The following is a 12687-nucleotide window of genomic DNA, read 5'->3' as shown; positions in this document are numbered from 1 at the left end:
CTGTGGTAATTCATTTTGGGGGATTTGTTCCTCCTTGAATTTGTGGTGCTCTTTTTCCCTTCTTCTGCATTTTTTTTCAGTGATTCTATATTATTGGGCTTTTTTCCTGTTTTCAAGTCCTGGAACTAAGAAGTCTATCCAAACCTGCTAACATACTGGGCATATGGCTTGGCCATTGGGTGTTGGTAGAGTAATCTCTGATAAAAATCTAGAAGCAAAATGGTGTACGTGGCAACCAGCCTAATTCCCAGTGTCTAGAAGAAAATTAGCCAGTGTTGCTTTGGTGGGTTGAGCAAGCATCTTCTCCTACATGTATCGTCTGGTTCTGGGACATGCTAACTGATGAAGCACATTTTTTAAATCTCCATCTTGTCCAAGTGGGAGGAACCTTTCCTCCCTCTGCCCCCAGCACCACAGTGCTTTACTTGCTGGGACTGCATACTCTAGGAGAGAATGGCCATTGTAAATTCTCCCCAACCCCCTTGTCCAACATGCCAGTTGCTTTCTCAGATTGAATAAAGGTAATACAGATCAAGACAAGGATGGCGGGCAGCAGTATTGCTGTGGCCACCTTTGAAACAGAGCCATGTCTCAAAACAATGCTCAGGCCTCAAGTCAGGAGGCAGTAGGAGAGCGACACCGTGCCTCCCTACCTTCTTTCAAGCAGGTAGGTTTGTTTAGTTTTAGGTGGCCATTCTGATTCTGCTCCGAACGTCTTTGAGAACTGTCCTCCTTGGATCTGGCAACTGGGTATTTTATTCGTTGGTGTCTTTGTGAGTTTTCACTGACTTCAGTGTCTTCACAGGTATTTTTAGTGACAAGTACAGAACGGCACCCACTGGAACTTAAAACTGGAAAGCTGTCCAGCATGAGCCCCTCTACCTCTCCATTATCTTCTCTACCTTCCAACAGGACATAGTTCCCCGAATTCAAAAGAGCAATTGCTCATCCGGCCTTCTCATTTACATGCCGGTCCTTCCTTTCCTCTTCCAGGCAAACTTCTTGAAAGAAGAGCCGCATCCCACTGCTGTACCATCCACTCACCTCTGAACCCTAAGATACCTTAACTCTTCTCCCAGATCTCACTCTGGAAGGCGACGTATGACAGGGGCAACTTTATTACAAAATGTGAGTAGAAATCTACGTTACAACCTGACTCTCAGGAATTAATAACCAACTGACAGAGACTGGAGAAACCCCGAGAGTATGGCCCCAGGACACCCTTTTAACTCAGTACTGAAGTCACTCCTGAGGTTCACCTTTCAGCCAAAAATTAGACAGGACCATAAAACAATAACACACGTAGCTCAATCAAGTATATGAGATTAAACGGGCACACCAGCCCAGGGACAGGGACATAAAGGCAGTAGGGGACAGGAAAGCTGAATGAATGGGAACGGGGAACCCAAGGTCAAGAAGGGGAAAGTGTTGACATGTTCGGGGTTGGCAACCAAAGTCACAAAACAATGTGTATTACTTGTTTAATGAGAAACTAATTTGTTGTATAAACCTTCATCTAAAGCACAATATAAAAAAAAAGGAACTAAGAATGGGCCTCTACCTCCTACCTGTTCACTCAAGCGAGGATTGCAGCTCAGTGGGAACATGTGGTTTGCTTCATGCACATCACTTTCACTCTCTCCACCAATCCACGTCTATTTCCTGTAAAATTCAGCTTTAAACGCACCTTCTCATAGAGCTTCTTCCAGGTGACCACCTACCTTCTAACTTTCCTGCCTGTGCTTCCTTTGATTTCCTCTGCTGGTCTGTGCTCTGGCAGTGGGTAGGCACTGGGGCAGAAAGTCCTAGGGCAGTCTGGCCTTCTGACCAACTCTTCCTACAACTGCCCAACTGTTTCTCCTGGCCCCTTCAGCCACATTGCCTAAGACAACCTGCTCCGTTGTTGTTGTTGGGTGCCGTCAAGTCGATTCCGGCTCATAGCACCCTAGAGGATAGAGTAGAACTGCCCCATAAGGTTTCCACGGTTGTAATCTTTACAGGAGCAGATCCACAGGTCTTTTCTCCCGCAGGGCCACTGGTGGGTTCAAACCACCAACCTTTTGGTTAGCGGTTGAAGTACTTAACCGTTGTGCCTTGATGGTAGATTTCATGAAAGTTGTGAGGTGGGGAGAAGCCGGTGGAATTGTTCTCCCTGAGCCTCAGCTTCTTTCTTTCTTGAACATGATTTCTGGTTTTTGTTTTAATCTTTGAATGTCAGTGTCCCTGTAAGATGTTCCTGCTGCCCTTGCTGCCCTTTCTGAAGACACCCTGGTCTTTCCCTGGGACCATCATGGGACAAGAGACTTCAGGGGCTGAGAATATGGAGCGCCTCTGCCTTTCTTCTAACCCCGCCTTCCACTGAAAACTCACTCTGACCCCTAAGTTACCCCTAAGCTCTTGGGTGGCACAAACAGTTAATGAGCTCGGCTGCTAACAAGGTTGGTGGTTCGAGTCTACCCAGAGCACCTCAGAAGAAGGGCCTGAGGATCTACTTCCAAAAAATCAGCCATTGAAAATCCTATGAAACACAGTTCTACTCTAACACACATGGGATCACCATGAGACATAAAGGGACAGGCAATGTTCACCAAACTTGCCCGGTCACAAGAATCACCCGGAGACCTTGTGGAAGTTCAGATTCCCTGTGGGTTCTGCTTCAGTGGGTCAGGAGTGAGAATTCAGGTGAGCTTAGGATCAGACTTCAGGAAACATTGATGTGACCACCCTCTCTGAACTTGATTCCAGTCCTCTCTCTCTCTTGTTCAACATTCATGGCCAATGGAGAACAGACGGTGGGGGTTGTAGCTGAGAGAGCAGAAGAGGAGCAGCCAGGGGGAGGCAATCAGGGAACTTCCACATCCCTCCCCAAATGGACCCCACAACCCCAGTCCCTACATCTCGGAGCAAGGTTAAATGTAGTTTTCAAATGAGTTGGCTTCTCTTCCTCCCTTAAGCAAGTTCCAATGTCCAAGGCAATGCTAGGTTAAAAATTATTTCTGCAGGAATGAATAACTAAGGTTAATTCTCTGAGAAAAATCTTCAATTTAGGATAAGGCGTGGAGGCAAGGGCAGCTTTATAGCAACCCAGGGGAGAATTGAAGTGCAAGAGAATTCCCGTAGAGGAGCTAATTCCTATTGCCCTTCTGCCCTAGAGTTACCATGCTTCCAATTGCCTTTGAAGACCGCTAACTGAAGCCACCTGCTCTTCAGACTCAGGATGCCCCCAAATGAACTGTTTCTGCTAAAATCACGTCCTCTTCACTTTCTCTGTGCATGGCTCCAGGGTTCTCCCAATCCTCCAGACCTCTAGGCCTGGGGTCACTTTAAAGCCCACCCCTCGATCGCCACAGATAGCCAATTGGTTCTCCAGCCCTTTTCTTCCCCTTGCATCTGTCCCCTTTTCTCCATTTCTACTGCCACCCACCTAGGTCAGGGCTTCACCACACACCTCCACCTCCCCAACCTGCTCCTTCCAGCTGTTGTGGATTGAATTGAATCCCCCCAAAATATGTGTTGTGAACCCTACTACAGCCTGTGGTTATAATCCCATTTGGGAATGGGTTTTCTTTGTATGTTAATGAGGCAATAAAATTAGTGTAGGTGTGTCTTAAATCTATCTTAATTGCAGATTAAGCAAGCAGCAAGAAAGCACAGCGGAGGAAGACAGATGCCACGCCACATGAGCTCTCCAAGGAGCAAAGAAACAGAAGCTGAAGAGACAAGGGCCATCCCCCAGAGCCAAAAGAGAAAGACTTCCTCTAGAGCTGGTGCCCCAAGTTTGGACGTCTAGCCTCTTAAACTGTGAGAAAATTAATTTTCTGTTTGTTAAAGCCATTCATTTGTGGTTTTTCTATTATAGCAGCACTAGATAAGTAATACATGAGCCTCAGTTATAGTAGCTCTATTCACTCAGGTCCCAAAGCCAGAACCCTCTCTCTCCTCAACCATGTAATGTCCACATCTCTTAAATCATTTCTTCCTTCCATGCCTGTGACAACCATGTTGGTTGACATGTCTCACCAAGGCCCTATTTTGGCTTCATCACGTGTCGCTCTTCTCCAATGAAGTTACCACATCACTGCCAGGCCAACTGCAATGCCCAGCTATGCCGTCTTGCTCCTTTGCCTAAATAAGACCAAGCTTCTTGGTTTGCCACTAAGGCAGATTGTCTGATTTAGCAAATAAAACTATAGGGTGCCCAGTTAAAATTTAAATTTCAGATAAGCAATACATTTTATTTTAGTATGTGTGTCCTATGTAATATTTGTATTCCCTGTCTCAGTTATCAGTATCAAATGTCATGCAATATCTAGGATATACTTTGGACATGTTATCAGGAGGGACCTGTCCCTGGAGAAGGACATCATGCTGAGAAAGGAGAGGGTCAGCAAAAAAGAAGAAGAACCTCAAAGAGATGAATTGACACAGTGGCTGCAATAATGGGCTCAAACATAGCAACGATTGTGAGTATGGTGAAGAACTGGGCAGTGTTTCGTTCTGTTGTACATAGGATTGCTCTGAGTTGGAACTGTCTTGATGACACCTAACAACAACACCACTTAAGCTAAAAATGTGTTTGTTGTTTATCTGAAATTCAAATTTAACTGGTTCTGTATTTTATCAGGCAACCCTACACCAAAGACTCTGATCCTTCGAAAGCAGAACCTATTAGTCACAGAGAATAAACACTTCTCCATCTCAGGTTCTTATAGTTTCCCAGCAGGAATCTGCTGAGTGTTCCTGAAAAGTCATTCTTCTTCTTTGTACTTGTCAGAGTGCAATGTTTTCAAAAGGGGCCGTGGTGGAAAAATACGTAGGGTCACTCTGTTAAAATGTTCTTGAAGCAAACTGGCCAAATAACTAATTAAACAATCCAAGCAAGGCCTCTTGGATGCCATCACCCTTCCCCATGAGGCATATGTGGGGTTTCACAGTATAACTCTATGTTTGCTTGGCACCTTCACAAATCTCTGCTGAACTTCACACCTTATGAGGTAGGCTGTCATCATCCCCCTTTTAGTGATGGTAACTAAGGCTCGGAGAGGCTAAGTAACTTATCTAGCGATGCTCAGCTAATAAGAAGCAGGGCTGGGGTTTAACCAAAGAGTCTGACTCCAAAGCCAGGGCAAGTTCCACATCACCACCTGAACCAAACCAAATCCATTGCCATCCAACTGATTCCAACTCATGGCAACTCAGTGTGTTACAGAGTAGAACTGAGCTCCATAGGTTTTGCTTGACTATAATCATTATGGAAGTAGATTGCCAGGCCTTTCTTATATGGCACATCTGGGTGGGTTCAAACCACCAACCTTTCGATTAGTAGTCGAGAGCAAACCGTTTGTGCCACCCAGGCACCTCTGTATCACCATGGCCACCACGATGAAGACATCATGTGTCCATCACGGCCCCTGGTCTCCCCATGGACTGCTTTCCAAACAACCCAACTCAGTCTGGCATGTGTTGGTCTCTGACCCTCAGCTTCCTCCTCTAGTACCCAGAGTTGAGTGGGACAGTGAACAGAGAGAAGTCATGAAGAGTGCCCAGCACAGAACTTGACACACTGCAAGTACCTGATAAATACAACTCTCACAACCCTTTCCCGATGTGAAACTAAACCCCATAGGATGTATTGTCTGCTGCACACTGCAATTGAAGCCCACGAGTTACCTAAAGTGGCAGCTTGGTTCTCACCTCAGTCACAATGGAGGAGCCAGGTGTGTCATACACCCAGCCGTGCCTGCAGGGGCCCAGTGGCAGGTGGCTTCTGTTTGCGGCCAGGCCGGCCAGCGGGTCCACGCAGCCAAGGGCACTCTGGTTCCAATCCACCTCATACCTGAAGCACTGGTGGGTGAAGGCATCGCCCGCAACCCCCAGTCCGGGTACAGTGTAGTTCAGTTCCTCATCCCGGCTCCAGCCACATCGCTGGCTGAGCTCGGCCACCCCAGGGCTCCGGCAGCGGTGGTCGGGGGTGAAGCCCAGGAAGACGATTCCCACATAGACGGGGGCGAAGGAAGCAGAGAGCAGGCATAGGGTCAGGAAGGCTTGCTTCTGGAACCAGCCGAAGCCCCCAATCTGCCCCAGAATATCATCCACTGTTGCCATGGTGGTGTCAGGGGCCGCAACCCCCTGGCCAGCCCTGTTGTGGGCTGCAGTGGCCCAGTTCAATGATTTATTGGGATGTTTTTGAAATGGGATGGTTTGAAATCAAGTTGCTGTCCAAGCATGATTCTTCTGGAAGGTGACCAACTAGAAGTAATCTTTTACCTGTGGTGTGGCTGTCAGGGTGAGGGGGACCATTGATTTGTTTGCTTAACTGGGAAGCAGGTTAACCTGGGTCAAGCCCTCAGAGAAGCAGAGCTCATCAAAGAGAGCGCGAGGGCGTGCTGGCAGCCTCCTCTCGGTTGCTCCAAGGATCCTCTGAAGAGGTTATCTATTCGAATACTTTTTTTATAACCCAGATAAACAGAAGATGGCAAACTAATTGCTTGACATGGCTATGTTGTTGTCTTGTTGTTAGTTGCCATTAAGTCGGCTCTGACTCATAGTGACTCTGTACACCACAGAATAAACGCTGCCTGGTTTTGCACCATCTTCATGATCACTGGTATGCTTGAATCCATTGTTGCAGCCACTGTGTATTTTGAGTCCTTTCCAACCTAGGGGCTCATCTCCAGCGGTATGTCGGACAATATGCTGTTGTGATCCATAGGGTTTTCATTGGCCAGTTTGGAAAAGTAGATCTCCAGGGCCTTTTTTCCTAGTCTATCTTAGTCTGCAAGCTCCTCTGGAACCTGTCCACCATGGGTGACCCTGCTGGTAGTTGAAATACTGGTAGCATAGCTCCCAGCATCACAGCAACACCCAAGCCACCACAGTAGGACATACGGACAGATGGGTGGTAGGACACGGCTGCAGGTGCTAGGTGAGCTCTGCCACTTAACTCCCTAATGAGAGTCTGCTCTGGACTCTCCTCAGCGCATGTCCCCAGGCCCCATAGAGACCCTGTGGGTGAACCATGTGTCCCCTCTCAGGCCTACTTCCACTTGTCTCTGAGGGACTTGAAGGATGTAGACTCCTGGAAAATGGAGTAGGGAATGGCCACAAGGCCATAGCTCTGGACCCAACAGTGAGCCAATTAGACCAATTACGGAAAATTAATAATAACATCGTCTTCACAACTGTGCGGTAGGCTATTATTATCCCCATTTTATTAATGAGAACTAAGGCTCAGAGAGGCTAAGTAACTTCCCAAGTGGTGCTCAGCTAATAAGGGGCAGGGTTGGTTTGATGGTTAAGGTTATGTGTCGACTTGGCTGGGCCGTGGTTCTCAGTGGTTTGGCAGTTATGATGCCGTTTGGAAGCTATGTAATGATGTCATCACCTCCATAATGAGATCCAATATAACGTAATCACCTCCATGATGAGATCTACTATGAGCAGCCAATCAGCTAAAAGGGAGTTTCCTTGGGGGTGTGGCTTACATCCAATATATGTGGGCTTTCTGGTAAAATTCACAGGCTTTTACTCACAGTGGGTCCTGCGTCTGAGCCGAGGCTTGTCTGGGGACAGACTAGCCTCCAAGAGCACGTGGTTGCTGGCAGAATTCAGCTTCTTGCAGTGAAGGACTCGGGGCCTCGGTTTCACGCCGGCTGTCAGTCAGAGGCGGCCCTCTGTTCTTTGCCATGGCCCCACCCACACTTGAGGGGAAGGGCTACTGGGATGGGGGCACCAGGAAGCAGGTCCTGGGGGCCGCCCGAGAGTCCATCCACCACACCCCCAGTCTCTCCCTTCCTGCTCCTCACCCTTCCCCTGGCCAAATCTTGGGGGGTGGGGTTGAGGCTCATGGCAGGCTGAGGAGCCAGCTGTAGGGGCTCCCACTGCCCTGGTGCAAGCTGCTGCCACAGCTCTCAGGGTGGCTCTTTCACAAAGAACAGAGGACGGACTCTGGCCGATGACCAGCACGAAATTGAGGCCCTGAGCCTTATACTGCAAGGAACTGAATTCTTCCAAAAACCACGTGCTCTTGGAGTCTGGCCTTTCCCCAGGCAAGCCCCAGGTGAGACACCAGCAGCCACAGCACCTCCTGGCTGCAGAGGATGCAGGTGTGATGTGCCCATGGAAATACTGCTACATTTGGGGTCACGTGGTTATCCAGCCACACAAAGTAAACAAGGGGCTCGGGGAGGGGCAGGGCCCAAGGCAGGCCCCCTCTCCTCCCGTGTGTCATGCTGCAACCCTTTCTACACCATCCAGGGCTCTGCAGAGTGCCCAAGGCCACTCCTTCGGAGACACCCAGGAGCCAGGTGGGTGTGGTGGCCAGGGTGTTACTGGATCCTGGGCTAGGGTGCTCCATGCATACCCCAGGGCCCAGGGCTGCTCCCTCGGGGACACCTGGGAGCCAGGCAGGTTGGGCTAGGAGAGGTAGGTTTCTTCTCTGCTCTCCAGCCCCTGTAGCTGCTGGGGGTGGGGGGACAGCCGGGGATGGCAGGGCCCTCTAGGCTCTGGGCTTCTTCTGGGTCACCTCACCCTGCCGCAGGAAACACCACACAGAGGGTCTGCTCAGCCCTGGGGCAGAGATCTGAGCAATGACCAAGCCCCAGGGTTATGGGGTCGGGTTGGAGGGGGACCTCTCATCCCTTCCTGCTTCTTGGAGGAGGGGGAGGAGGAGGGGGAGGAAGAGCCTGGTGCTGATTCTGGTCCCCAAGCTGACCCCAGATACAGCTCTTGGATTAAACAGTCCTCCCAGCCTTGGAGGCTGACCCAGGGTGGTGAGGGCTTCACGGTTCACAGAGAAGCCGTTTCCTGCCACCTCGTCCCCGACTTAGGAGGACAGCCCAGTGTTCCTGGCCCACGTGGGCCCTTACCAGGTGCTACCACCTCCCTGAGCAGGCTCCTCATGGCTTGACTATGAACCAGCCCAGATTCTCCAGTGAACTGGGCAAAGGGGCTATCAGAGAGACCCTGATGGGCTTCCAGGGTGGAGGGGCTGATGGGAGATACCAGAGGGCTGCCGGGCAGAGAGCACCCACAACCGCTGCTGCAGCCATGGCAGGCACAGGCCTGAAGGTTCAGCTCAGTGCATGAAGAATGGACAGACCAGAGACGGCTCAGGAGCCAAGCAAGGGCCTTTGTTTCCAGGACTCCTTTCTGTGACGAGGCATTGGGGCTGGTGCCTCCAGCCTAGTGGGCTGCAACTTGGAAGTTTCCACCTGTTTTCTCCTTTGGAAGGGCTTGGGGTCTTGGGCTGTGCAATTCCGGAAGGGAGGGCAGAAGGCAGATCAAACTTTGCACAGAGTGTTGGGTGCTGCCCTCACAGCCCCGTGTGCTGACCCCCCTATGCACAGCCTCTGCAGGCTGGAGAATAGCCAGGTGTGAAGGTCCTGGGAGAAGCCAGGGCCCCAGGTGTGTGGAGGTCCTGCCTTCAGCACATCCACCCGCCATCCCATGCCTGCTGGCCTGGTGACACACTGCTCACCCTTTTCCATGGAAAAAAGCAGCTGCAGGCTCTGAGCAGCAGCTGCCTTCCTGTTCCTAGAAGCCGGGGCCTTCTTTCTTTTCCTGAGACCAGGAACCAGGACTAGGCCTTACCTGGCCCCTGTGTGGCTCCCTTCCCCCACCTCCCAGGCCAGGGGTCGGGTCCAGTCAGGGTGGCCAGGACCTCCTGGGAAATCAAACTTGCACAAGAGGGAAGTGGCAGTGCTGCAGGCCAGTGCCACTGGTGTTAAAAAGACGCTCAAGATCAAGGGACTCATATCAAAAAATTACTTCTCCAAAAAGACGGGTTCTCAGCAGCTCTCATGACATGCTTTCCTAGAAAATGCCTAAAGCAGTTGACAAGGCCAGTTGCTCTTTTTTCAGAGGTGTGGGTGAGTAGGGATTATTTAGGTTCTTAAGAATCAAAGTATGTGGAAACTTCCCTCAGGCCCATCATCCCAAGCAGTGACCACGCCGCCTTCTCTGAGCATATGGCAATAAGTGAAGCGAGGGCTGGATCTCTGAAAGGGAGGGTGGCCAGCTCGGCTGTAAAGTTGACCAAGGAGGACCAGCAGGGCCCTGTCAGCCCTCCTCTTCACAAAGAGGGCTTCCTTGTGGTTTTGGCGGGAAGCTAGGAACAGCTCAGAGAGCAGCGTCCCTCAATGTAATGCCTGAAAAGTCACAACGTAAACCTCTTTAAGACCCTAGAACGCCTAATGGTTTGGGAAAGAGGACATAAATTCTGGGAAAAAGGCAACTCCAAGTGGATAATTAAAAAATGAGATAACGGGAAGGATGCTGACCCTGAGAAGTCTGGTGTTAACAAAGTGGTAACTTTCCGCCTTCATGTTAACACGCAGGGAGTGCTCAGTGACTAACTGGTAATTTAAGACGGAAGACTGAATTTATTCAAGAGAAAATACCACCGTAAGGAAAAACCTTAGATTAGTTCCATGTGGAGATGCTCCACTGTATCACTAGACTCTAACCTCCACAGTCTTTGTTCTGGAAAATGGAGAACCCTCTGGGGTATGACTTCTCGAAAAAAGTGAGGAAGTCGCTCTCAGATAACAGACCTCCACTGACCACATACATACAGAGAAGACTTGAGAGAAACTGACATGCTGCCGGTGAGGATGCTCAAGTTAAACCCAAATCCAAAAAGGCGTTTTTGTAATTTAAACATAAAGGACCAAGAGGCAGGATGGCAGGCGAAGAGCTCGGCCACTGTGCACTGTCCAGGTGGGGAAAAAGTCTGACACCCAGTGAATAATTTATCGTTTATTGAAATTGTTGAATACATTATATTACAGTAAATTTGAAAAAATGAGAAATCAATTTTTAAAAATACACTCATGTTGAAATCAAATAAGCCAGCCACACCAGGTGCAAACCAAGGTATTCTGGAGGGCGGTTTGCTTCTAAGTATATGAATACCATGAGTCTATATACAACTCTACAATGCGAGAGCCATTCCCAGAAAGTCTCCCATTAAACATCAACAAAGGAGCCACCGGCCATGAAGGGAAGGGCACTGGAATCCCGTCCATCCTGGCCACACCGTGGGTCCCACGGTGGCCTCCCTCCAATCACAAATCCAGGAGCACGCGGGGGCAAGGTTCGGGCCCACCCTCTCCCGTGGCAATTCCCTAAGTCAAGCACTGTGCAAATTAAGGCTTCGATAGGTCGAATGGTTGATCAACACTTCTTTAAAAAAATAAGCACAGTAAGGGTGGTATCGTGAGAACCTGAAGAGATGAGAACTAAATCCCAAATCTGGAAAGAGTGATTTTCTCGGACATCTCAACTCCACTCACTCACACAAATCCATCTCTGGGTGGGTCATGTGAAGAAATACTGACAAATGTGCTCTGTCCACCGAGGGTTGAGGATGTCATGCAAAAAGCGGCAGCCGTTACTTACTAAAGGCATAGAACAGGCAAGCCTCCAAAGCCCAGGCACTCGGGGTCTGTGTGCACGCGTGTGTGTATGCGTTCCCCCTTCAGAACAGGAAGCAGAAAAGATAGAACGGAGTATTCTAACTTAGGGGCTAAACCATTGACCAGTCCCCAGACTCCGTGTTCACCTCCCAGCACACTAACAGCTTTCCCTTCTTCTGATGGATGAACCAGGAGATGACCCCCTGGCCCGCAGGGAAGATACTGCTGCTGCCTGGATTTTCTTTTTTTTTTTTTTCCTTTTTCGCAAACCTGAGTAATTGTCAAAGTCAATAAATAGGAGGAGAGAATTAAAATGCTAAATATAATGGTCAAATACCCGATGGGGACTAAAGCAGAGAGGGTTTCCTGTCAAAAACAGCCCCCTGTTCTGAGATGCGTTGGCCGGTGCGTGAGGACACGCATGCAGCTATGCCCTTGAGTGGCGACTGGGGGTAGAACCCAGAATGAGGTCCCCCTCTGGCCAATCTGAGCAAAGCTGTGTTCCAATGACCGTGAGCACCCATGTGAGCAGCGCCGGGCCTCCTGACCCCTCTCCCCCATCACAAAAACTCTTCCCTTTTGAAATTGTTTTTGTTAAAGGCAAAAATGATAGAAGCGTCATGGCGATAAAGTCTTATTTGGTTGGAGGTGCTTTGCTGTGCCACCGATGCATCTTTTCTCATAGGCACCAGGCTTAGACACGGAGGAGGTCCTCGTCGCTGTCATCGTGAAAGGACACTGGGCTGGCAGAGTTTCCTGGCTTCTGTTGGCCGGGTCTGCGCCTCCCCTTCCTGGCCTTCTCGCCTCTGATCAGCCCCAGCCTGTCGTCATCCCGCTCCATATCCGTCTTCCTCGGGGGGCTCGTCTTGTGTGAGCTGTCCACCCCAGGTCCTCGGGCAGGGTGCACCTTCACGTCTGGGAGAGTCAGCACCTCATCCTCACTGTCCTGGTCATCACCGTGCAGGGATGTGAAGGCATCGGCCTTCACCGACTTTGTGGTGATGTGGCCGTTCTCCTGCCCCTCCTTCCCAGGCCTGGGGGCTGGCACCTGGACCTCTTCCATGAGCCACTCGGTTTCATTTTCATCGGCCTCTTCCTCCTTGTTGACCTGCAGGACCAACAGCAGAGACCACATGAGCCCCCCGAGACTCATTATCCTCCTTGTATGGCCCACCCCAGGACCGACCCAAGCTGGAGAGGTGGCCCGTCCCCACATCGTGACATTCCCAGCTCCCAGAGTCCCTAACAGGGAGGGGAGGCTGGGGCTGGC

General features: G+C 50.1%; 2 protein-coding genes across 3 annotated transcripts in view; both read right to left on the bottom strand.

Moving 5' to 3' along the window:
• SLC22A1 (solute carrier family 22 member 1) overlaps positions 1 to 6105 on the bottom strand; it is a 38692-nt gene extending 32587 nt beyond the window's left edge. For both annotated transcript variants that reach the window (XM_049875698.1, XM_049875705.1), the window contains exon 1: positions 5695 to 6105. In XM_049875698.1, coding sequence (XP_049731655.1) covers positions 5695 to 6105 — 411 coding nt within the window. The remainder of the gene's footprint in view (positions 1 to 5694) is intronic.
• Positions 6106 to 10745: 4640 nt separating this feature from the next.
• IGF2R (insulin like growth factor 2 receptor) overlaps positions 10746 to 12687 on the bottom strand; it is a 124515-nt gene continuing 122573 nt past the window's right edge. Inside the window, exon 48 of the mRNA XM_049904986.1 lies at positions 10746 to 12525. Within this exon, the coding sequence (XP_049760943.1) occupies positions 12112 to 12525 (414 nt within the window). The 3' untranslated portion in view covers positions 10746 to 12111. The remainder of the gene's footprint in view (positions 12526 to 12687) is intronic.

This window comes from Elephas maximus, chromosome 1 (genome assembly GCF_024166365.1).
Source record: "Elephas maximus indicus isolate mEleMax1 chromosome 1, mEleMax1 primary haplotype, whole genome shotgun sequence".
Classification (NCBI taxonomy): Eukaryota; Metazoa; Chordata; class Mammalia; order Proboscidea; family Elephantidae; genus Elephas; species Elephas maximus.
Note: the sequence above shows the minus strand (reverse complement) of the source record. Positions and strands in the feature narration are given on the sequence as shown.